General features: G+C 37.6%; 2 protein-coding genes across 8 annotated transcripts in view; one reads left to right on the top strand and one right to left on the bottom strand.

The window, feature by feature from the left end:
• The window catches only part of PRP4K (pre-mRNA processing factor kinase PRP4K), a 56,774-nt gene extending 39,827 nt beyond the window's left edge, over positions 1 to 16,947 (top strand). For 2 of the 6 annotated variants that reach the window (XM_006138815.4, XM_075921313.2), the window contains exons 12-15: positions 5,973 to 6,087; positions 6,646 to 6,797; positions 7,214 to 7,300; positions 9,296 to 10,796. In XM_006138815.4, coding sequence (XP_006138877.1) covers positions 5,973 to 6,087; positions 6,646 to 6,797; positions 7,214 to 7,300; positions 9,296 to 9,499 — 558 coding nt within the window. In that variant the 3' untranslated portion in view covers positions 9,500 to 10,796. Of the gene's footprint in view, positions 1 to 5,972; positions 6,088 to 6,645; positions 6,798 to 7,213; positions 7,301 to 9,295; positions 10,797 to 11,134 lie in introns of those variants that run through there. The other 4 variants (XR_012901676.2, XR_012901677.2, XR_012901675.2 and 1 more) reach the window with 4 other exon arrangements.
• Positions 16,948 to 18,852: 1,905 nt separating this feature from the next.
• FAM217A (family with sequence similarity 217 member A) overlaps positions 18,853 to 26,748 on the bottom strand; it is a 36,373-nt gene continuing 28,477 nt past the window's right edge. For both annotated transcript variants that reach the window (XM_075921317.2, XM_075921315.2), the window contains exon 8: positions 18,853 to 22,942. In XM_075921317.2, the coding sequence (XP_075777432.2) occupies positions 21,769 to 22,942 (1,174 nt within the window). In that variant the 3' untranslated portion in view covers positions 18,853 to 21,768. The remainder of the gene's footprint in view (positions 22,943 to 26,748) is intronic.

The raw sequence follows: 26,748 nt of genomic DNA, 5'->3' as shown, positions 1-26,748 counted from the left end.
ATCTTAGTATCTCTGCATATATTGCTGCTAAACAATAGTTACCATTTCTTTCAACTGACAAAGTGAATTCCAGCCCTCAAAAGCTTATGCCCAAATAAATTTGTTAATCTTTAAGATGCCACAGGACTCCTCATTGTTTTTGCTGAAATAGACTAACATGGCTACCCCTCTGAAGTTTGAGAACCACTGCTCTAAAGCATAATCCTGGTGTTTGAAATATTAACATTAATTATTTAAATGCTGGTCACTTTAGTAGATGGGAGGGGATTAGAATGAAACTCACAAAGTGGGAATTTGGAACTGCTGTATGGAGGGAAATGCAGTGGGTAGAAAGGAATAGAGTAAAAGAATGGGAATGTAGAGAAACAAAATTAAGAAAGGGGCAGATATAAGTAGATTTAGAAGTGAGCTTATTTTTCATGGAGGGGATGCTGAGTGGAACAATAAGTCTATTATTTGTTCAGTATCTGAAAGTTTAGTAAGTAAAAACATTCTACTCTTGAGCTTTGTGCAAATCACCATGACTCAAAGGATATATTTAATCTTATATTTATACTCTGGTCTTTTTTTTTTTTTTTTTTTTTTTTGAGAGGGCCAAATTTGTATGTAGTATAATTCCTTTGAAGCCTCCAGTAACTAGGGATGTGAATGGATAACCAATTAATCAGTTACCTGGTAAACATCACCTGGGAATTGGCAGCCAGTTCTGCACAGGGCTGAGGGGGGTCCTGATTAGTCAGTTAACCAATTAAATGTTAAATTAACCTAATGTTTAACTTGCCAACCCATTAATCTGGATTTTACATCCCTACCAGTCACCAATATGGCTCTGCTTCGGTTTAAAAAAAAACAGTTAAAAAGCTCTTTTTAATGATCAAGTTAACTTAAGTTTGGTCTGTACCAGTGGTTTTCAACTTTTTTTCATTTGCAGACCCCTAAAAAATTTCAAATGGAGGTGCCAGACCTCTTTGGAAACCTTAGATATATGCTGTAGATTCCCCATGGATCAAATGTTGAAAGCCACCAATCTGCACTACAAACTTTTGTCAATATAAGTGTCATTCAGGGGTGTGGAAAATCCCTAAACCCTGATCTGCTCTGAGGAGTTACTTCAAAATAATAAGCCGATTATTTTGAAATAATGGGCTGGTTATTTCAAAATCTGTACTCCTGCTTTCCTCCAGGAATAACTCTTATTTTGAAATAGTGTTAGTGTAGAAGCTCTGCTGCTGCTATTTCAAAATAACTATTCTCTAAGTCGAGGTCACACATTCACAATAACTGAGCCTGCCTTGGGCTAATTTTGAGGCTTCCCTGTAGTGGAGACATGCTATTTTGATTTTGCTATTTAGGGAGTTATAATTTCAATGTTAGTTATTTTGAAATTATTTCCTAGTGTAGATAAGCCCTAAGAGAGGTAGCTATACCAGTGTACCCCCAGTGTAGAGACTGCAGTGTTGACGGGAGGGCTTCTGTGGTTGACGTAGCCACAGCTTCTCAGGGGAGGTGGAGTGCCTTTGCTAATAAGAGAAGCTATCTCCCATCAGCAGAGGTAGTGACTTCACTAGGCACTAGAGCAGCGCTATAAGTGGAGACAAACCCTAAGGCACAGCCAGAGTTAATTTGGTTCTCCCCTCCCAATTCTGAAGCTCACATGCATGGAAAAGCTAGTTTGCCTAATTATCTTGTTTAATTTACTCTTGAAAGAGATTAATCTTTTCTAAACCGACTGTAGGATAGATATATCATCTCACTTTGTCGGAACTGTGTTAAAGTAACTTGGCTTTCCTCAAATACATTTAAAAAAATCAAATATATTGAGTTAGAATCCCCTGAAGGAAGTCTACATCGTTCCCTTAATGTTATCTAAGGTAAGAAGTCTTGACTAATTTGAAATGATGGATTGCTTCCCTCTGTTCTCTTGAAAGCATCAACTAAGAACTAATTTGAGTGCTTAGAAACCTTTCTTATAATAGCATTATAAAGACTCGCAATAATTCAGAGGACTAAGTTAAATGGAATAGGTCCAAAAACTTTGTCTAAAAGAGGGGCAGTGTAGCTGCTTTTTATCAGATCTCTTGCAAATAAAATACATCCACTCCCAACGAGCGGCATTCATGTTGTTGACAGGAGACCACTCCTGCCAACAATGTGCTATCTGCTATTCATGGTGGCACTTGTCGCAACAATGTTCTTTGAGTTGGGAGGGAGTGGTTAGCAATTCTGAACATCACAAGTTTTGACACTGACTTGCCAATATAGACGTAGCCTAGTGATCCAAACAAGTATTCAGAAACCAGTTTAAGTGCTCAGATTGATAAATTATAGTATACATTTTAAGGTTAAATTAGGACTTTCTTCCATGTTCTCTACAAAGTTAGAGCTTAGTTTAACTAATTTGTAGTCTGTCCAATCACAGAATGAGTAGATTTTTTTCCCCCTCCCTGATTATATCTCCTTTTGTTGTTAGCATGATTGAAATAATCTGTAACAAATTTAACAGGCGGCATTGTACAGGTTGAACCTCTCTTGTCCGGCACCCTCATGACCTTACTGGATCCGGATGAGAGAATTTGCTGGACAAAGGGAGGTTCCCTGATACCAGCCTTTCAGTCCGTTGCCCCTCCTCGCTGATGGCTCCTTCAGTATTGCTGGGCTGTCTGCAGGCCAGCCCTAGCTCTGCTGCCAGCTCGCTGCGCTGCAGCAGCCCCAGCCGTGCTGCTGCATGGCACGTAGCCCCAGCTGTGCTGATTCTGCCAGGCTGCTGTGGCTATCTTCCTATCCCAGGCTGCCATGGCTGCAACATCAGCCCCAATGCTAGGCAGCAGGCAGCCCCAATCGCACTTCCGCCGCTGCCCAAGCTGCTGCGGCCTGGCCAGACTTCCCCTCTTGGGCTGCTGTGGTCCATGCCGCACTGCCGGACAGCAGACATCCCCAGTCGCTCTTCTCCCAGGCTGCTGCAGCCCTGCTGCTAGTAGACTGGCAGTGTTGCACTGGGCTCCCAGCTGCTGATCCTCCTGCCCTGGGACTCTCTCATCCAGGAACATCCATGGTCACACCAGACCACAAAAGTTGCTGGATGAGAGAATTCCAGATTTGGGAGGTATAACCTTTAAAATCATCTTACCCAAATAGATGTGTCTGAGAAACAGTGAGCAGGCAAGAACATAAGATATATTTTTTTCTATTTCTAAAATTTTCTATTTACTCAATGACTGACAGAGATTTCCATATACAACATAATTACAATATTTTTTAAAAATTGCCCAAGTGAGTAAGAATACTACTGTGCAAATATTTTAAAACTACTATTTGGCTATTCATGCTAAATCTTAAGAGGTCTCTGTGGGGGGGAAAAAAAGGCTTCTACCTAAGCGATCTTGAAATAATCATTTTGTTTTTCAATTCTTCTGCAAAAGAAGCTTTAAGTGTACCCTTTCAAAAAAGGAAATCAAATTACGAAAAATCTTAAGGCATCAATTCTCATCTGAGTATCAATTAAAAAAGAGCAGCAATGTCCTTTTATGAATGGTCAGCAACCCCTACAAATTGCAGCTTACCTATAACTACAGTGATGCCAGCCATAAGGATGATTCTCATTTTGATAGAATCCTTTATATGGTATCCATCCATTTACACATATATAAGACAATGTGTTCAAACAGAAAAATAAAGTTCTCACCTTTTTGATGATATCATCAGTTGATTCAGAGTCACCTCCAGCTTTTGCAAATATTTCTGAATACAACTTGACAAATTCTTGTATACTCTTCCCCTTTGATGGTTTTTGTTTAGTCATAGTAGAAGTTCTTGCTCAATTTATAATTTTGCTTTTTTATATATATAAATGTTGGAACCCTACCCTCTTTTTCTTAGAGAAAATCTAGCCATCAGAAAAGTACAAGGACAAATGACTGCAAAGTTAAACTCTGGAGTGCAATAAGGTCTCACATTTAAATTTGTGTGAAAAGCAAATACCTGCTCAACTTGTGAAAGCTGATTAATAACAAATAGCGAAATAATATGTTTGCTGACTACTTTAATGTGCATGTCCAATGGGAATATTTTTTCATATTAAAGATTCTAAATATAGTGTTACATACAAAATGAACACTTTTCTCTATATACAACTTGAACAATAGAGACTATATGTTTCCAGCTATAGGAATCTTTTATCAGAAAAATTACCTGAATTATGGAATATTGATTGGCTAATAACTACTAATTTTGATGAGCAGTGTTGTTATTGACGTGGTTGATGTATGAATACCTGATTTAGAGTGTAAGAATTTTAGCTAGCTCTTTGGTTTGGCAGCAGAGCTGAATGCTGTAGATCATGCTATCCAGGTAAGGAAGTGACCTTTGGTTGCTCTTTCCTTGGGATCATTGGAACTTGGATACGTTGCAGAGGTGAATCACTTGGGCTCTGAATGGAAAATTATGTACTTTTATTACATGAGCGCATTCTGGACTGATCTTCCGACAGAGGATGTTTACACTTCTGTGCAAGCTGCTAATCTGGAACACGGATTTCGAAACTTTTTTTGATGGGCTCCCAATTTGAAAATATTTTGGGCTTCTCCACCTCACTCTTGGTACTGGACATAAATTTCATGGGATCAGTGCAGATCCCAACCGAGCTAAGTAACAGTACTAGGGATGTTAAATTTAGATTAATTAATCGAATAGTCAATGTGATTTCCATCGACTATTTGATTAGTCTATAAGGGAGCCCTCCAGTTCAAAAGTGGAAGCTCTGCAGGGGGCACGGGGCCAGTGGGGAACTCCCCCGCTGGCTCCACACTCCCTGCAGCACCTCAGATTTTGAGAAGTACAAGAGCCCTAGACTGGCTTTTAAGCCATCTCTCCTTAGCACCGGCTCTTGCTCCCTCCTTGCTGCCTCTCTCTGAGGTGATGGGGAAGCAACTAGTTGCATCACTAGTAGACTGTCCGATACACTTACGCTTATCAGACAGTTGACTTGTCGCTAACATCTGTAAACAATACCATTTCCCTCCTCTTTCTTCTGCTCCGCTGCTGCTAACAGTACTACCTTCAGAGCTGGGCAGCCAGCTAGCAGCCTCTGCTCTTTGGCTGCCTAGCTGTAAGGCACGGAAAAAGGGGATGTTGTGACCCCCTCTCCAGTAGCCTTGTGGCCTCTTTTTGGGTCAGGACCTAAGGTTGAGAGACTGTGCTCTAGAGTGGTAGATTGGCGAACATTTAGGGGCTCCTCAGGGCTTTCTATATAATCAACTTTTGATCAGGGCAAATGTGGCAAGGAAGAACCATTTCCCTGACTGGTGGAAGGGTGAGTAGGACTATGCTACCATTTGAAATGTATGTTGGTTCTGTATGTGGGGCACAGAATTTGTGTACATGTTTCTTTCGAAGGGGAAAGAGACACTGGAATCTAAGTAATCTTCAGTTGTTATGCCTGCCCAGTGTTCTGGCTCTTGAATTGATGCCTGGGAGAGCAGAGTCCATCTTTTTTCACCAGGTGTCATCCTTACTGTGTGTATATTGAAGAAATATTAAAAACAGTTGAACACACAGGTGTTTGACACATTTGTCCATGGTTTTAATATTTTGGGTCAGTCATGTTAGCTCATTTTTATTGGGCTCATGCATTTGATACAAATAGATAGAAAATACACATTTGGAAATGTTATTTAATAGTCTCTCTAATCAATTGTAAAATTAGTCAAATTGATCATAAAAATGAATTTTAAATTCAGTAGCTGTTACAATGTAGTGCCATTCATTGTCATTTCCAGGTTAAGAAGATATTACAGTTTCCCTAGAATTCAAGGCACCAAGATAGTGCGGTGAACAAATATTAAAGTTAGTTAAGGGATTACTGGATGATTTGATATTGTTTTGTTGCTGGTGTATGACAGTTTATGTACTGTCTCAGCGTCTGTGACAATCTATGTACTGTCAGTATGCCAGTAAAGTTTTTATTTAATTTGCAGGTGAACGAATCTAAAACTATATTAAAACTTTGTGATTTTGGATCAGCTTCACATGTTGCCGATAATGACATCACACCGTATCTTGTCAGTAGATTTTATCGAGCTCCTGAAATTAGTAAGTTCATCTGACATGTTTCTCTGTGCATTTAAATTATCTAAATACTTGAATGGTGATTATTATACATGGTCATATGTATTCAGAACATAGATTTAACTGTTCTTGCTTCAACTCTGGTTTTAAAAATTAAAATCAGTGTTAAAACTCTAATCTTAATGTAGCCAATCCAATGATTTAGAAGTAGCAGAACACACTAGCATCTAGTGAAAGAGAGCTTGAGACACTTTTTGTTGATTCTACTCTGGCAGACATTTGGGATGTTGCAGAGGCAGATTTTGATGAGCAGAAACTCAAATGACCATTCTAGGGGTGAAGGGCAATTTTCATTTTTTTAAAAAATTTTTTGGCAAGGGAAGGTTGCAGTTAAAGCCCACTGTGAGGGGGAAGTAGACAGACTTTTCATCCTCTTTCTTTTGCACTTTACTGTTTTTAAGAATATGACTCTTAAAGTATCTCCTAAATCCAGGGTTTCAATATCTGTTTGCTCTTGTAATATATGTTTATACCTGGTTTTGTGATATTAACTGATTAAATAAGAAAACTTTTCTGTTTCAGTTATAGGCAAAATCTATGACTACGGTATAGATATGTGGTCTGTAGGCTGCACGTTATATGAACTTTATACAGGAAAAATACTGTTTCCTGGCAAAACCAATAACCATATGTTGAAACTTGCCATGGACCTCAAAGGAAAGATGCCAAACAAGGTAAGAAAAAGGTTTCTATTTAGTTTTTTATACACTCAACTAAAAACAATAAAACAGGAAAGTCAATGGAAGATAACTGTGTGTGTTATCCAGGTGGCTTGAATGACTTCTTATCTGAAGTTGGGAGGGATGGATCACTTCCTGGTTACCTTTTCTTTCATTTGCTCTGAAACACCTAGCATTGGCCATTATCAGAAAACAGGATACTAGGTTGAATGGACCATTGGTCTGACCCAGTATGGCTGTTCTAATAGTCTTGTAATTTCTCACTGCTCTCTGAAAGATCATTAAAAGCATTAAATAATTCATGTTACTGTAAGTCAGTAGATGTATTTTCCCTTATGATCTGAGTCTGAAATCTGAAGTTTTCAAGAAAAAGAAATTTACAAAACTCCTGTCCTCTGTTTTATTTTCAGATGATACGAAAAGGTGTGTTCAAAGATCAACACTTTGATCAAAATCTCAACTTCATGTATATAGAAGTAGACAAAGTAACAGAAAGGGTAAGTTTTAAATGAACTGAGCTGCCTTTGTTTAAAAAAGTTTAACTATAATTGTGTTCCAGTTATGAAATTCAATAATTAATGACTTGTTAATTAATAGGATCTAACGAGTACCACGGCATGTTGTGAAGGCTTTTTAAAATCTTTTTTTTCCTGCAGCAGAATGAATGCAGATACTTTTGTGATAGGTTAAATTTATGTTCGCGCTACAGGGAAATTCTGCATGGCTTTGCATTTTAGTTTAATAAAAAATCTGGTTATTGTAAATCATAAACACAATACATTCTTTGTTTAACCTTGTGTAAACTTAGCTTGGAATTATTAGTAAATCTTAATGCTGCTGCCATTTGCTAAAATAAGAAAATGTGCAACTTTTATGTGAAAGTTTGTTGTAGAATATATTCCCTTAAGCTTGGTATACACTATGGAGTTAGGTCAACACAAGCCTGCTTATACCAGCTGAACTATATAAACATCTAAGCTAAAATTTTGCTCTGACTGACATAACTGCCCCACCATTACAACTTGATAATTCCATCTTAACAGGAGGAAGAGAGTCAGTGTCAATGTAGTTAGGTTGTCATAGGGTCAGTATAAGCACAGTTTTGCTTACTTCAACACTTGCTGGCTTTCAGAAGCCATGCTACAATGCCCTATGTCAGGGCTGGGCAAAATATGACCTGGGGGCTGGATGCAGCCCACCAAGCCACTGGATCCGGCTCGCAGACAGATGGGGACATCAGCCAGACTCCCTGATTGGCCCGTGCCCTTCCCACAGCACTCAGAAAAGCGGCTGCGTCAGCTATTTCTCTTTCTCATTTCTCAGCTGTGAGCCCGGGGGCAGGGAAAGTGGTGCTTCATGTGCTGCTGCCTCCCAGCATAATCCCATTGGTTGATTTCTGGCCAATGGGAGCAGCACACGAAGCACCCTCCCCTCAGGCTCTTAGTCACCATTGCACATGGCCCCTGCAGCCTGTGTAGGGGCAGGGCGGGCAGGGAAGCTGCATGAAATCCATGCTGGGCTGCTGGCCAGACGTCATCCATGTAAGTTTCCTGGTCAGAGTCTGCCTCTGGCACCCCAGCCCCTCTCTACCCCCAACCCTCTGCCCCCCACTCCTACCCCATACCCCACATAAGCCAAACCTTCATTCCCCCCCTCCTGAACTCATAACCCCTCCCAGACTCTGCTTCCCAATTCCCTGCCCCAGGTCACAACCCCCTCCAGTGCTAGGTCACAACCCAAACGTTGCACCTGAATCCCTTGTCCCAGGTCACAACACAAACTACTGCACTCCAGTCCAGTGCCCCAGGTCACAACTGCCTCCTTCACCCAACCTGCATCCCAGACCCTACACTTCCTCCATTGATATCATGTAAGAGTGTAGCCTTTGGCCACTTTCCAAAATCTCAACTTGCTCCCCCCATCAAAAATTATTGCTCACCCCTGCCCTACATGGACAGTACATTTGGTACATGTGCTACTGGTGAGGAAGTGCACCACTGACAGGAGTGCAGTGTAGACTGTAAAAGCAATTTAATGATTGTGATGGCTATAGGCCAATGTAAATTAGGATGACATAATTTTGTAATGTAGATATGCCCTTTTTAGGGATTATAGTATGTACCATTGCAACATTAGAGTGCACACTAAGAGTGTATCACATTGGCAAGTATAGAATATGGTTTCTTTCTTTGAATTCTCAATCCATTGAGTCTCAAACATAGGGAAACAGATCTTAAATGTGATGTGCAAAGAAATTAATGCATCTGGCATAAATCACATGAATTAATCATATTTTCAAATTTCAGTTACTTGGATAACATAGTAATTAGAGTTACAACACTAAATTTGTGTTTTGACAGCAGTAAATTTAGGTGGAATAACAGCGGAGCAATAGTTTTTCTAATTGGAGTGCTTGTTATTTTACACTTAGTAATTTTATTAACAGTACTAGTTTATATGGAAGTAAATGTTGGTTGCACTTTTTATATTAGGAAAAAGTAACTGTCATGAGCACCATTAATCCAACCAAGGACCTATTAGCAGACTTGATTGGTTGCCAACGACTCCCTGAAGATCAGCGGAAAAAAGTACATCAGCTAAAGGACTTGTTGGACCAGATCCTAATGTTAGACCCAGCCAAACGGATTAGCATCAACCAGGCTCTACAACACGCCTTCATCCAGGAAAAAATTTAAATCCAATGAAGAAGTTCAAAGGGTTTGAGTAGTTAAGATACAAAGACTGAAGAAATTTCACAGCAGTTTATTAATGTATATAAACATAAATATTTCCCCTGCAAAGTTGAGGAAGAATGATATATTTGAATTAACACCAAGGCTGATATTTCTTTTAGAAATGTTAGAGTAATTCTGTTCGTGTCTTATGTGAAAATTTTCACTGTAGAACTGTTTTAATTGCCAAGACTGCACAAAAGTACAATGCTAATGTATATGGTTGCAGTTCACATATTATAAAAAAAAAGCTTGTTATAAAAGAACAGTAATACTGGGTGGTCGATTTGTTTTTAGCAGACTTGGCTTCATTTTTGTCTTTAAAAAATGGCCAGCATAAATGCTGTTTATATTCACGTTTTCCTAGGTGTGTGTGTGCAGGCCACAGCAGCATGCCCTTGGTGTAGTCAGTGCCGAAGGGAATCTGTTCCTTCTTGAGCCTGCCTGCAGGGATGGTCTCCTCTTTTAAAGCAGGTTGTGTACAACTTTCAGTACACTGAAGGTAAGCTAAACCATCAACGTCACCGGTGTTTAAGATGTTATTTTATTGGAACAACTGACAAATGAGAGACAATAGCTTTATGGCAGAATTCCCTGCATGTTTGATAACTGATGTTGTTTTATTTTCTGGCATTGCAACTGTGGCATAGTTACAACTTATGTTCTGTTCATCACATTTAAAATTTGGAGAAAGCGCACTTGATGGATAGAGCGCCTTCAGTGTACTGTTCTTATTACTTTAATTTTTTAATCAACTTGCTATAGACTTTGTATACATTTTGTTAAATATAGTTCACTATGACATAGAACCAGTACTTACAGAAGAGTTTTCATTTACTAATTACATATGTTGAGATCTGATTCTGAAAGACCTTATATCTAAAGGATAGATAGACAACATAATGCAATTTTTAACTATTTGTATGTCATTTTGAAAGTGTACTGCTTTATGCTAAAAGTGTTTCATTTGTTCATTGTTTTCATTATTTGTGATCATGTTGTCTTTCAATACAGGCATAAACCTTCCACTCTTGAACAAAGCAGCTGCTTTTTAAAAGCGGTAATTGCTTCTTTACCTTTTATTTCTTTTGTAAATGAAGCTTTTCTTTAAGAAATGTGACAGTGTTGTCTCTTGCATAAAACAGTTGACACTCACTTATTGTAAAGTGAAGATTGTTCTGCTGCATGTAAAGTGGACCATGCAGATTTCTGTATGTTTTCAGTATGCATCATTAGATAATAAAGTCTTTTGTGAACAAGGCATTTGTAGCCATTTTTAAAATATTTTTGTCTTCAGTGCTGGTAAATCAGGTAATACATAAGAAGAAAACCTTCATTTTTCTGTTAACCCTTTAATTAAAGGGATTATGATGATCTTTGGAAGGCAATATTAGACTACATTAAGTAGATCTCTAATTATCATCATTGTAAAAAAAAAAGAAAAGAAAAGAAAAGAAAGAAAACTAACCAAAAACCTACAGATACTGTCTATCTGCTTTCATTGTTATGAAATTATTCCTGTAGGATATTTGATTGAATTCAGGCTTTAACTAATGTTTATGCTGTTTTTCTCACTTTTCCTTTTGATGGTGCTGAAAGAGAGAAAGGAAAGCGAGGCACAGGCCACTCAACGCCTACTCCATGGGTCTGATTTGATGAGACACCAACTTCACCTTCCTAACAAGGTTATTTCTGACAGCATGTGTAGATAAACATTTAGCAACAAGTTAAAAAATAGTTTGAAACATTTGAGTTAGGTATGCAACAAGAAGAATCCAGATTAAAACTTTCCAATTCATACTTATGTTTTATATATAGTTTGAGATCATATAAATGCATCTTCTATTTCCATTTATTATTTGCATAAAATGTATAAAAAAGCCAGGGTTTAGGTTTTTTTAAACTCTTCAAAAATTGTAATAGGATTTCTTTATCCATCTAGGCACATAATTGCAACAAACATGCACATATAGTGCAATCAAGGATAGAAAATGAGACTAAGCAGTCATTCTGCTGGTGGGGTGTTCCCCACCAAGGAGATGTAATGAACTACGAAGCAGGCAGGTGATGGGTGATGTTACATGCCTATTTTGAACCTTCAACCTGTCTTTTCTAAGTTTTTATTTTCATTTTAATGAAAAGTAAATCTGTTCCTACTTCAGTATACCAAGTTTCTTGTTCATACAGGAAATAGAATGCAGATTTCTCTCTTACTTGAGATGAAGAACTAGATACTTGTTTGTTAATTCCACACAAAGTAATTTGCACTGTTTTGGTGATGCCTATAGACCTATCCAGCACTTCCGGTGGCAATTTTATGCAGATGTAGTGAAATCTTATTGTTTCTGTTGATTTTGACCATTATTTTGTCTCCCTATTTAAGAATAGTGAAATGAGTTGTCAACTCCAATAGAAACAATGCACCTTATACCTACAGAGCTTTTAAGAACTATACTAAAGAAGCATAAAGTTGCTCGTTTACTTGTTCTTTGTGTTGTAGGTGCAGCTCAAAAGAAGATGATGACCACCAGAAGACATGAACAAAGGTTTCTGTCCCATAAAAGACATAAAATATTTTTCATGTTATCTGTCTAATCTTTCTGTTTACAGCATTCAGACCTAGGTTTCATTAGCACTATTGCATTATTGGTAATTCTAAGAATAGTCCTGTTGTGCTGGTATTTATATGTAAGACGTGCTTATTTCATTTCTGGTCTGTGATTTTGTTGTGATCAAATGTAGAAAGATACACAATACTGTATCTGTTTGCTTTTTTCTTATCAGATAAATTTTTAGTGTGGTATTTTTTCTTTAAGAAGGAGTCAACAACATTAAATGGAAATAAATGTGTGTGTGTGTGTATCCGCGTGCGCGCGCGCATACACACACGTGTCTCCATCCTAATATTTAAATAGTTATATTAGCATCACTGTTGTATTTAAGATTTTACTATCAGAGGATACAAAATTTTGTTCCCAGGTTTTATTGTAGTACATGCATTATATATGCTAATAGTCTCTTAGTTACTTTCAGCCAGCAAAGCAAACATTATAATGGGGAAAATTTATTATGAGAAATTGTTGAAAAACAAGTGGATCCTGGTCTTTGACCCTATACTCTCTTCTAGCACTCTTTGTATTTTTCTGGCAGAACAAAGGAATTGTAATTCCGGCTTGAACAGCCAGCTAAATGCCCTCCCCTACCCATCACAGATGATTCCTGTGTAATATAGAGACACATAGCCACCTATTTGCCACCCCTATTCCTCTTAACCCTTGGGATAGGGGAGAATTGGATGTCTGACTGGAATGGTGCTACACTGTGCTGGTTCCCAACTGTTACAAACTATTACAAGTTAGAAGAATCTCTGAAACTGCTTTAACTTGCACAGGGGCTTTTGGATGAGGCTGGTGTACAGCTATTTTTGTTGCCTCCACACCAAGTTCTGTGCGAAGTGAAGCTTGGTTGAACCTAAGCATTTAACCCATGATCTATGTTTTATGGTCACTGAAAATAAACAAACTAAAAGTACTTTTGAATCTGGACTCCTAGACAAGAATTAAATGCACTGCTGCTTCAGTGCTGAGTCAGATTACTGAAAATGTGTACTACAAATGCCTTTTATTGTATTTATGTATGTTGCTTAGGTGTATACATATAGGTTGACATAATTGAAAACCATTGTTAAATGAATTTTGATTGTGAATCATACATTTTTAATAATGTTTTTCCTCCATGTGTAGGGTAAGTGGCAATAAACCTCTGAAGAACCTTTGAATATATTGATCCATGCACAGGAGACTGATCATTCTGTGAGAATACTGGAGAATATAACTTAATCTTCTACAGTGTAATAAGTCTCCAACTGTAACTTACAGTGATGGCAGCAAATGTTCAAAGTGGCACTTGCTTCAAGTTAATAAAATAAAGTCTTGGAACTAATTTGCATCTTGTGTTTTTTACTTTTGTTTAGTTTATAAATTTGATGGGCAAAGCTTTTAATACTTACTTCAAATATTTGCATCCACTACACCAGGCCAATGTTGTTCTTCAGATTCCATTTTCTCTGTTTTGAGTTTAGGCCAGCATCAATCACTGAGATACCAGAAGGGTTCAATTCCCTGCACCATCACAAACTTCCTTTGTGACCTTCGGCAAGAATCTTTGTGCCTCAGTTCCCTATCTGTAAAATGGGGTAATAGTGTACAAGGTTTTGTGAGGATAAATACATTCCAAAGAGTGTTATACTAATTGGGCCATGTTAGTGTCCAAGATAGATGGATATAGCTTAATCAGGGTAAGAGTGTGAAGTTGGTAGAATGGGAAAAGCAGTCTGATGAAATGGAGAGAATTATGTTGCCTCTTTAATTGAGGGGTTGTGTGTACCATTTGTTTCTGGATGTATTGTTGATTCACTAGTTTTTTGTTTGTTTTTTTTAAATCAACATAGCAGCAGTGGCCAGGATAGCTGGATGTCTTCATCTAGACAAGAAGTTCAGATTCGTTTGGGTGCAGACCTCCTTCACCATGTCACCTTGAAACCTTAAAGTGACACAATAGCAATGCAGTCTAGATAGACAGCACCATAAATCAGCTTAAAAATAAAGCAGAGTGTGGTGGCTTACTTGTTAATTGGAGTTTTTCATTTGTGAGCATGTGAAATTTGATGCTCTGTACAGGCTTCCTGTTAACTGCTGAGTGAAATTTAAGGTCTTGGTACTGTATTGACCTGTCAGTTTCTAAAAGCGTGGAGCTGCCTACTTGAGACCATCTCTCTCCCAAGGTGATAACAATGCTACAGTTTTAACTAGAAGTAATTGAGTTGAAGCCTCTTTGTTTAAAAGAGGTGAGAGCTGCTGGCAGGGCGTTGTCTCTGAAGGGCCTTGAACTTCAGAATTCCAGTCTTGACATTTGAAGTGCTGACTCCCACCTCTGATCAGTCTGTGATGCCAGTCTCTGTTTTCAAGCAGTTTGCTTTGTCCCATGCTGCCCCTCATGCTTGGGAGAAGTTCTCCAGAAACACCTGCAGCCTAACTCACCCTCTTTAAACTCTCCTTTACTGAGATTCCTACAAAAATCTTCATGTCTCCAGTGCTTTTTTTGTTTAAAAAAAAAAAAAAGTGCTCGTACTGCAGGGGAAAAGTTGTTGAGCTCTGATTGGAGGTGCTAGTACTGTATACCAGGCAGTACCATCACAAAAAAAGCACTGGTTGGTTGTGTCTGATCTCCTACTAAGATTGTAATAACTTTAGGGCAGGGGCCATCTTTTTATTCTGAGACTTTAATTTTAACCCTCACTGACAGAGGTGATCAGGGAGATGCAAGTGCCCTAGCCCCACCTATGTCGGGCCACAATTCTATGGCCCCCAGCAAGAGCAGGTGTTTTATGCTGATAACTGATTTATGGTGTATCTGGTTTGCCTACTTCATCTGTACGCAGAAAAATCTTCTGCTGTACAAATTGTATGTCCTGAGTCCCACCAGCCCATTTGCATGATTCCCTTTTCAAGAGGAATCAACAGATTTTTTAGGTGCATTCAAAAAAATGTAGATATTTGGAAATTTTATTTTTGTGATACTTCCTGCAATTATAGTGTTTTTCTAAATAGTCAGTTTATAAAATTTGAAAGTTCTGGTTTAATGCAGAGAAGAATATTTGTTGCATAACCTACTGGTACCAGAATCTGTTAACTGGAGGGTACTCTTGCATTACTTAGCTTTCTTTTTTATATTATTAGAGTTAGTATGCCTTCAAGGAAGATCTTACCAGCAACAAATAGCCACTTTCCCTAAAAGCAGCAACCAAGACATCATCATAAATAGAATAAAGGGTTTATTTATAACAATATTTACAGGTTACATAAAGGAAAAACAAGACTGTAACACTACAGAAAAACCAAACTAAATAATAAAATTGTGTATATCTGCCAGGAGCATATCACACAGGCAAGAATTAATATAGACCTCAAAACACAAAAAACAAAAAAAAATGGTTAAAACCCAAAGGTACTTAACCACAGTGTCATGCAAATTTGCTTCTAAGATGAACTCTTCAACTCCCCTGTTTAAACGTTTCCCTCTTAACTGCTAAATTCTAGTCTTTCCCTGCCATCAAACAAGGTTATCAATTAAAAAATATTCTATGTGGGGTTCATAGCAATGATAGATGCTCTTCCTTAGAACACTGGGGTTTCCTGTTTCTTTGTAGTTCCTGGCACCCAAATATTCAAGACCCAGTGAGCATTGTCTTAAACTAAAAACTTAAAAGATGGAAGGAAAAAAATGGCTGAGAAATCTAACCTACTGCAACCAAAACATGCACTCTTTGAGATTTCTCAAGCACTGTCTTGACTTTTCTTTAGAAGGAAACTATTGCACACAACACAAAGGTGCAACTGAAAAAGAACAGTGTCATTTGTTTCCACTCACAGATTTTTTCTCTTCCATTAAATTGTTGAGTGTTTCATGTAGTTAAGACATGAATACCGATATACTCTATAGCTGAGACGTTCCTTTGGAGTAGAGAGTGAACCAGTACTTCTATTGCAGCAGTAGCACCCACAATTCCTTTAATAAGTGTACACAAAGAAACACAGTTCCTGCTTAGAAGAGTTTCTAAGGTCCCAATTCTTGAAATTATTTGCATGTCAATTGGCCCATTTTAATTCAGTGGGGCTACAGTTGTGAAAAACTGCATGCATATTTTCTGGATCCAGTCCTTAATAGCTAGACAACATACAAATAATGCTGAATGTAATGTAAGATACCCATATTACTAGCTACTTCTTTCTCTCCTTATGACACTGACTATTCTTGCCCTGCTTTTCTCCCCAATAAGAGATTTCAAATGTCTTTGTTAACCAACAAAGTATTTTTGTTAAAATAAAAAACCCACCATTGGAAATAATCAAATGGCTCGATCCAATTTAATGGTAGCCATGATCCTGGCCAAAGCAGTTGTATGTAGCACCATAACCTGAATTCGTTTTAAATTGCCGGGATGACTCTATAAAGGTAAATTATGGTTCAGACTTCTGAAGGAGGAAAGATGGCATTTACAGTTGTCTCAAAAGTCATGTCCAGGGCAGACTACCAATTATTTTGTCAGTGTTAGAAATTAATGTGAAGAGGATTTACACTACGCAGAATCAAGATTTCATGGCATATTTTAGTTCAAAACCAAGCTGATAGATGAGGAATGCAGTAAGAGTGTAGTTAAATGGTAACTACTCCTAAGTAGTGATTTTGTTTTGAAAAATTCTCCAGTATTGATAGTTGACAGCATATCTGTTTTCTTTCTTTGTCACCCTTTTTAATCCTTTTTTGGCCAAGTCCATTTTACTGAGTTTGGGACAATTAACAAAAGGCAGCCATATTTACTGGTGTGGTGTTGTACTTGTCTGTGCATTGGCATATCATTTATCAGCAGTAGTGTATGCAAGTCTGAAAAACTAGCCACACACTATCAATTAACCTGCTGTAGACACGTCATTCATAGCTGTCATCCTCCTCTGTATATAACGGCACAGTTTTAAATTATCACTAGTTTTGAAAAGACAATGGGTCAGATGTTCCAATTATATCTGGATCAGTTTGGATTTATTTTATATCTTTCAGTGTGATGTTTACATTGTCACATGTGGACAAGTCCAATCAACATAATGAGGACAGTCTCCTACAGAATATATCAATCAAAAGGCTTCAATTTCAGACCTTGCCTATTAACCTATATTGACCCATTTAGTCCAGGTTTATTTTAATCATTGTTCTAAAAATTGTCATTTCACAGATACACAGGAACAATTAAAAGGTATATTAATGAATAATAAAATTGACTACTGAGGAATTGTAGGGAATACTCAACAAGACAATGCACACACTAACATTTGAAATAATGGCTATAATTTCCTGTCAGCATATGTGTGTATTGAAAAAAGATCTGTGAGTGAAAAGAAAAATTGCATTTCTGCTCCTTCAGGCTATAGGAAGGCCAAAAATTTTAAAAAAACAAACCCAAACCTGCTACTTAAATTACAGGTCTTTCCTGGGAAAGACTATTAACAACTGAACAACCAGCAGATTCATATTAACCAAACAAGTGTAATTTGGAGAGAAATAATTTTTTATTAAGCCTGTTTAAAACCTAAAACTTTAGTGTTACGTTCACTTTTGATAATCCCTATTTAACTCAAACACTTGACAATCAGAAAAAAAAAATTCTTTGGCTAATGGTTCAATTTAGACCTTCAGTGAAGGACAGAGAGCTTCCAATCCACATCATAGTCTTTCAAGGGAGACCTAAAGGAAAACAAATCAAAGCAGATGTTGTGTTCTTGATGTCCCCCCCCCTCTTTTTTTTAAAGGGGATGGAGAAGCAAAAAGAATTCCTGTCAAGCTGCCTTCTGTACGTCAGAAAGGACAAAAATAGCCCAAATTCATGTGTCTTGGGTTTTTTATGTCTGCTTTTAAAATGAAGTACTCATTTACCAGATTGTAAATTAGTCTAATTTTTATTAGTGATTTTTTTTAAACTCTGAAGTGTAAAACTATCCATACCCATAACTTATAGCAACTAACATGAGATTTTTTTCATCTCTTGTTGTATGCTTTGGACAGTGAATATAAATGCTTCTCTCCCCTCCCCTCCCCCCCCAGGCACATAGTTACGCACTTGTTAGAATAATTCTGACATTAGTATATTATATATTCATATTTTTCATAATTTATTTTACAAACCATTTATAAACTATTTTAAAAACCCCTCAATCTGAAAACTTTCCAACTTCATACTGTGATTCATTTTTATTAAATGATGTGCAGTTGTGAGCGATATGCCCTTTCATATGTAGGTATTAATGAAAATGTTGCAAAATATAAACCAAATTGGCCTTAGCCAATGGTTTTAAATGGAACATAACAAAAAGGGTATATCTTGTGTTTGGGGTGAATTTTGGCTTACCTGAATTTAAATAGTTTTATATTTAGCTGGTTAATAGCTTCTCACCTTTCAAAAATGCTGATTCTAATCTTAGTCACTGATAACCCAATCATGGTTAAGTGAGTTCTGTGATGACTGTGTTATTCATCAAGCCAGCTGTCACTGCTCGCAGCATTTGTTCAGAAAAACATGTCAAGTTTATTTAAAATTTATGGCTGCATTTTCAAGAGCTTATAAATAAAATGCAATTATGCAAATACTTCAAATCATAGAACATTTATCCTGAAAAATGGTTAAAAAATGTAATTTGAAAACCTCTGGGGTAAATATTTATTACAAAATTTTTAGATTTAGCAGGAGAAAATGTAAATGAGTTCTGGCTCACAACCTTGATCTGTGAGATATATTACTTACCACTTGTGGCTTACAAGACCTGAACTAATACATTTTTAAAATGTAACAAATGCAGGTTGTGCCTAAATATGAAGTATATTTTTCTACAGTGTAATAATAAACTACTTCCTGGAGCAGTGAGCTGCTCATCATGAGCAATACAAGTGCAATTTTTTATGTAGAGGCTGGATTTTGGGTTTCAGCTTTGAGTTCAGGAGATGTTTCCATTAGCCCAAAGCAATCCAAAACTCTGATTCAGGATGCAATTGGTCATAAACGTAGGTCTATAGCTGCTTTGAGAAATCCAATGTGGAAAGTATGGAAAATAGAAGGTTTAGGGACATTTGGAGGTTCTAAATTTTAGTGCCCCAATTCATGAGAGCTCTTAAGCATGTGATAACACTACTGCTATCTATGATAACATTTAAGCACATATAGTCTTGATTGCTTCTTAAACTCATATGCTGTCCTTTACTAAGGATGTTTCCTTGAAGTGGGACCTCAGGAAATTCCAAATGATATGGGAATCAGCTGAGCTGACCAAGTGCACTCTGGCTTTCCATCCATCATTGGTCTTGTTTTTGAACTTCAAAAATCACTGCTGGGTTAGTTAAGTAGCATGGTGAAAGAGATCTGAAAGCTTTCTCTAATATAGTTTCTTCTAGTGGTTCTGCACTGTCAGCATATTATGCGTCCCTTTTTGCCAGTGCAGCCACTGCCTGCAAGTTGCAGGTGCTTGATTAAGATCAGGCTCCAAAATATTTTTAGGAAACTTCCCATTTAAAGTGTTCATTAAACAAAACTGTTTTGAGACAAGCTGTACTGCAAGGGTTTTACCAAGGCAGGAAATCACACAAAGTGACCTTCCAAATGGATTTATCTGTACTTGGGATTTTTAATTGTATTGCTAGCATGAACATGACACCTCTGTAGATCTTAGAAAACAGACCTATTTGATTCCAAGGTGCAGTTTGAGGAAAAATCTTTTCTTTAAAGCTTATAACTGTAACTTCAGTGAATGCTAATCACTTTGGAAAGGTCTTTTCAGCCTGCCTGAGTAGGTCTTAATCAGTTTGTGATGCAAGAATGGATGTTAAAGTTGTTGATGGCTGAAAAGCCCTCAAGTTCTTGAATACTGGCATCTTAAATATCCTGCTCAAGCCACCAGTGGGAGTGGGTTGTGAGAGCCTTGTAATCACTATGAGTTCTAGCAATCAGTGTGCGTTTGGGGGAGGAGATGTCCCAATTGCTCCCAATAATTCTTTTCAGAACAAGAATTGGTTAAGATCGTAAGCCAGGCACGCTCAAGCTAGTCTCCCTTGATAACACTCTTTGAATTTGTATGGGGTCAAGGGGTGGAAGGAAGAAGCTTTAGTTTCTCCCCAAGTTCCATTAGAGCTCTGCCAGCAGAGATTACTCCAACTCAGTGCATCTACTGACAGCTTGTGCTATGGCCCCTTTCTCTTTCAGCTCCAAAATGAAAGTCAAAAAGTGATAACCAACTGAAATCAGGGTGTTAAATGGCAATCACCACCTTCCTTCCCCTCCTGTACTATTATTTACTTTAAACTCCGAACTGTTGAGAAATAATTTTATGCAAGTTTCTCTGATGAGAAGCAGTTGGAGGCATGTGTTGAATTACAGGCCATGCTACATTGTATTGTATGTAATATCAGCCCTTATTATATACAAAGTCCAGTAGTTAACATTTTTGGGGTTTCAAAACAATTATTTCTAGCTTGTATTGAGAAAATTATCCATGAATAATGGTGAACTGTGCTAAGGACTGGTAACCCTGAAACCTAAAACTATTTGAAATGTCAACACTGATAACTATTTCACTGCTGATCATTTTAGCAAAAATATTTAGCTAATATGGTAATCCCTCCACCTTTTCATGTGCCAAAAGCCTCTAGTTTACCTCTGACAACCTTTACAGCTCAATTACTTGTCAAACCAAGAGACTGCTGAAGATATGAGGGCAGTATAAAAACAAATTTAATAGCTGAACAAGTAACATTGGGAATAGTGTACTGACTTGAATTAAATGGAACTACATAATTTCCAGTCTGCTCCATTGGGGAATCAGATAACATAGATCTAGTGCCCAGGTACCTGATGGTATGTAGTAATGTGTATCCTCAAAGAGGGTGGTGAAGCTCATAATAGGTGTCAATAGGGGTGTGTGTGTGTGCGCATGTGTAAAATAACATGGCCAACATACACAAAGACAACTATGGTTGCAATCAGAACCATAAATCTGAATTTCCCAATTTCTATGTATGTACAGCAAAATGTCATCAATTTAGCAGCTGTTCCATTTAATTTCCTTTTTGAGGAAAGAGTAATTTCATATCGCAAGAAATACACATTTATCTTGTTTCACTATTTTCCCATGTATATAATCAGGCCACTGACCCTTAATCTATGTATCAGAAAAAATGACGTGTAGAAATTGTAGTTCTCTTCCCACCTTTTATATTGCACTTAGAATGTGAACTGTTCATGGCCGACACCATATCATGTAGTGAAACAGCACCTAGTACATGGGGAAGCACTGATGCTGAATGGGATCTTCTGGACGCTACCTCAATGTTACTATATCGATACTACTTCTGTTAATGTGAAACACTCTGGAATGATCTGCTGGTATGCTTATATTCAGTTATTTCAAAAGTTACGCAAAGCATTTGTAAAATGTAGAAAAATCCGTTTTATCCCTCTGCCTGCTGCCAAGTGGATTCAATTGTCACAAATATTATTTCATATTACTTCTGTCTCGTACCATTAAAAATACTTTATCTTGACAAAAATCAAGCTAAAACAAGATTGCTAAGCAAGACTCACTCATAATGAGAAGTATGAATTCAAGAAATTACTATTTGTCAGTGTCAGTATATTTCTACTTTGGCATGGTAGATACAGATTTTAGCTTACTCGTTACTACATTTTTTCTGTAGAGTTTCTTTTTGGTCCTTGGCTGTTTATATTTTGAATTGTCCTTATCAGGGTAAAGACTGGTTACAGCAATACCTGGTGGCAGTATCTTTTGGGAAGTCAATTTAACAGTTGATTGAATTCTTGGTGCCGCCACACAGCATGAGGAAGACCTTCGCAAGAGCATGTTGCTAGAGTTTAAAATGATGGGGGCTTTAGAGCTTTTAAAGGCATCACAAGATGCTCTAAGATGCTTTGTGGATGAACTTTTAATAGAGGATGACCTAACACTCCATTTGCAATTTTGACACTGCTCCCATTTTGAGCTGTTACACTCATGCATGCAGCAGCCAGAATAGCTAGATTTATTTTTCTCTTGATATTCTCCATTAAAAGCTGTTTGGAGACATGAAGGGTCAGACAATCTTGACTGCTTCAAGTGATGCATAGATTTTGTGGAACTAGGTCTATTGCCAAGCATCACACTGGGAGATACTGTCAAGTCTCTTGTCTTCTCTTTTAATATAGTTAAGTGCTGCATCCTTTCAATTTCCAATAGACGAGAGATTAATTTCATAACAGACTTTTCCGGTGGTGGATTAAAGAATACCTTCCAGTCATCCCATTTTGATATGGCCAACTTTTGTAAATCCAGGTTGTTGAAAGGTGGGGGGAGAAAATCGGGGTATGGAAACACTTCATTTTGATGCTTGGAGGAAGCTTTTCCAATATTTTGTAGAGTTTCTGGTCTTAAGTTCAGATCCATATCTTTGAAATAATGAAGCAAAACATCATTCACTTTTTCAGTCTTAGGCTTATCACTTGCTTCCGTTAATAGACTGTTCTCCACACTACTGTTTCTCAACATCAAATTCCATTTGGATACATGGACAGTGTCATCACTACTACTTTCCGTAGTAGGAGTCGAGTCAGAAGCTGTGTTCTCATTTCTGGTATTGAAAAAATCCCCATCTCCATTTGTCCAGTAGATTCCTAATGGCATCTGCTGAGGCCTTTGGTAAGACACTGGGTGATAACTGTTCATATAGGTCCCCACCAATGTTGGATTAACAGCAAAGAAGTTTGAAGTATTACCCTGTGAGCTGGAAAGAGTTTCCACTGGAGGTTTATTGGAGTCTCTGGAAGGGGAGAAAAAATGAGAAAATATAATATAGTTTTACTTGGGAAATTGGCAGGATAAAATGCATGTATGGGAGACATTCTGGCTCTACTGAAATCAATTGGCAAACTGACTGACTGAAATAGGGCTAGAATTTATCCTATATTTTTTGGGGAGGCAAATGTTAATATTACATTTTACAAAGAGAATAATGACTTCACTCAATTTATATAGAAAGGCTAAACTATAGCTTTGGCTCAATCACACTACAACCAATTTTTAGGGAAACTTGCACTCAGATGGGACTTACTGCTTTCTCCATACTAATGGCCAGCTCCTGTGTGCCTTGCTCATATAAGTAATCCTTGATTACTTAATGTAAAAGGAGAACCACTTTTCTCAATTAAAATATACAAACTGCATTTTCATGTTGTTTTCTCTTTGAGTCCCAGTCTTTGTTCTTCCTTCAGATGGACTTTAAAGCCAAATATTCAACCAACCACCTGTCTCCTGACTGTACTGTTATGGGAATTTAATATTCATTTTACAAGGTAAAGAATCCAAAATAAGAGTCTTGTATCTAATGGGAATAATTGACCCAAAACCCTGCAGGCATCACCCATTCAGAACCAAGTATTGAAACTAAGCTCAAAAGAATGGCTGTCTTCTAAATATTTCAAGATCCAAGCAAACATGCATAAAAGGGACATTATTACCATCTTATATTCCTAGGGTTGTGGGGGAGGGGGAGAAAGGACTCTGCACCACTACTGTTAGGCTACGTCTACACTGGCAGCTTCTTGCACAAGAACTCTTTTGCGGAAGGGTTCTTGGGCAAAAACTCTTCCACAAGAGAGCATCTACACTGCCATGTGCTTTTGCACAAGAGCATCCATGGCAGTGTAGACGCTCTCTTCCGCAAGAAAGCTCTGATGGCCATTTTAACCACAAGAGCTTCTTGAGCAAGAAATTCATATTGCCTGTCTACACTGCCCTCTTCTGGAAGAGCTCTTGCGCAAGAGGACTTATTCCTCATGCGGAGAGGAATAACTCTTCCAGAAGAAGCCCTGTTTTACAACGCTGTACTGTAAATTTACTTCTGGAAGAACGCTCATGCAGTATAGACAGCCAGCAAGTTTTTGCGGAAGAACGGCTGTTCTTCTGCAAGAATCTGCCAGTGTAGACTTAGCCTTAGTGTAGAATTACAAGCTAGTACAGGTTTTTTGTTCAGATCCGCTGTAAATCTGAAACTATACACTAATACAGATACAGTAAGGTTCTCATCTGAACCCATGAAACAAACTATGTTTATCAATCACATTTAGTAATGGTTAGTGCTGTTTGAACAAATGTCAGCTATACAGGAAACCTAATGTCATAGACAGTGTTACTGTAAACTGAGTGCCTGAGGGGGCATCCAGAAGAGATTCAAATGCCACTCAGCTGATTAGCAGAGTGCCCACAGCCTGCAGCATGTGTTTCTACTGGTGGTGCACATCTGCACATGCCTCCGTGCACAGAAAAAAATGTATTTTGAACACAGGAAAAAGTAAATGGAACACTGGTCATATAGCAACTTTTTTATTTAATGTATCTCTCTCAATTACAAATTAATGATAAAAAATGACCTGAGATATTTAGAGTGCTAAATATCATAGCTAGAGTTTGAAAATTATAGAGTAATAACTAGTTAGGAAAATAGAATAGCCATTAGATCTACATATTAATGTAAAATGCTCAGATATCTAGCCTTTGTCTTCAGGTTGCATGTGCTTTTCTGTGTTAGTTTAACTAGAATATTGATAGGTTGTTTATTGCAAGATAACTACCCATGAGTATATACTTGCCACCATTTCCTTAAGGGTGTCTCAAAAATTATATAGTGCTCTTTTGAGTTGTGTGTCCAACACTTGGAATTTTCACAACACATAAATATGAACCTGATTTGAAGTTCCTTCACATGAAACTTTACAAAAAAGATTGTGCTGATTTGCAGCTTAGAGTGATCACTAATGCGAATGAATCCCTCTGGGAATGTGCTAATGTTTTGACAAGGCCAGATTCTGACGTGGACCTGAAACTTGCAGCTCAGGGTGATTTCTAGATGTCAATACTCTTCTGATATTTTTAAAAAGAGATTCCCATAAAGATGCCCCATAGCCTGCAATAAACTCTGTGCACTGGTGGTGTGGACACGGAGGGAATTTCAAAATCTATTTCCTTGTGTTCTAATTGAAACAAATATGTGATCTTGTAACTGTATGCAAGGAGAATGGTACTACTTGGACAAATCAACTGTCACTGAAGTACACTGGTTTGAAATGTTTGCATACACACATAGTGAATGTAATATAAAGTCTTTCACTTATGTAATTTGCAATGGTGTCAGTAACTTTGTAGCATCTAGTGCCTTTTCTCCTAGATAATTTTTAAAAAATTAAGTACATGACACAGTGCAAGTCAGGTGCATTCTAAAGGCAAACAAATGTTTCTGCATTTCAGCCCAAGTAGTCTTTGGGAGATAAATGTTTATTATTATTCAAAGAAGGAAAGAAAGCCAACATTACCATAGAAACCATCCCTAATCGTCATAATTTTGCAACAGAATTTAAAGATTTTTTACAAAGTATTTTCTCGCATATCACTGCTAGACAGTGATCCAGTTTTTTCTAAAATATGTTTAGTAAATGATATTTCAGTGCTTTATAATGCAAAGAATTAGAAGCCATTGATCACAGAAGCAATGTGTTATGTTTTGTTAATCTCTCATGAGTTCTCAATTGTGTTTTGACTGATGCAATTACCTGCTATTATTTTCAAAGAATTACACAATCTCTTTCCACATCTCACAAGACAGAAGCCTGTTTAATGTTTATATGGAGTCACGTGAGTGTAAGATTCACAATAAAAAGGCTGAGTAGGTTGAACCAGAGGACCCTGTTTAAACAGAAGAATTAGCTGAGCATTGAAACTGCTCAGGTTTAATTAAAATGTAGAGGGAAAAGCACAATGCCACTTTAAGTGGAAAGGGCACACAGTTTGATATCAGCAAAGAAAGCTACTGAGCTTTGTTCTACTCAAACACTGCATTAGGAGGGGAGGTAGAAGGGAAAAATGACAATCTGTTCATACCAGATATTAGACTGATAAGTTCTGTGAACTTTATATTAAAGAAATAAAATGTTCATCTAGGCTATAATACTATCATTGAAAAGAAACCATCTCCCTATCTAACTCAGAGGTAAAAAGTTAACAGTACAGAACATAATTCTTGAGAGCATTAAAGGGTACACTAAAACCTTTTGTGCAAAACAGCTGATGTGCTGGAAGAAACACTGGTACATGATTACTATGCATCTTGCAAAGTAAGATGAATGAGTGGGAATTATGTCTGAGAAACTGAATCTGCTAGACAGCAGAGCTATGGAAATGCTTTAAAAAATGGAGGAAGTGAGGATAACCTTATTTTTCATTATTAGTGATAGTTAAATGCCTCAAAATAAAGTGCTCTAAAAAAAAGCTCAAGACGCTTCAAGTCAGTAACAGTGAGCAATTTACTGCATAAGGTTCTCAGACAGAGGCTACATCTAAACTGCAGGCTTTTTGCACAAGAACTTCTGCGCAAGAGTCCTTGAGCAAAAGGTCTCGCGCAAGAGCGCATCCACACTACCATGTGCTTTTGCACAAGAGAGTCCATGGCAGTGTGGACTGGACGCTCTCTTGCGCAAGAAAGCTCTGATGGCCATTTTAGCCAGAGGGGTTTCTTGCGCAAGAAACCCCTGTTACCCGTCCACACTGCCGCCTTGTGCAAGAGCTCTTGCGCAA

Source organism: Pelodiscus sinensis, chromosome 2 (assembly GCF_052426305.1).
Source record: "Pelodiscus sinensis isolate ZL-2025 chromosome 2, ASM5242630v1, whole genome shotgun sequence".
NCBI lineage: Eukaryota > Metazoa > Chordata > Testudines > Trionychidae > Pelodiscus > Pelodiscus sinensis.
This window is presented reverse-complemented; position numbering and strand designations above follow the sequence as displayed.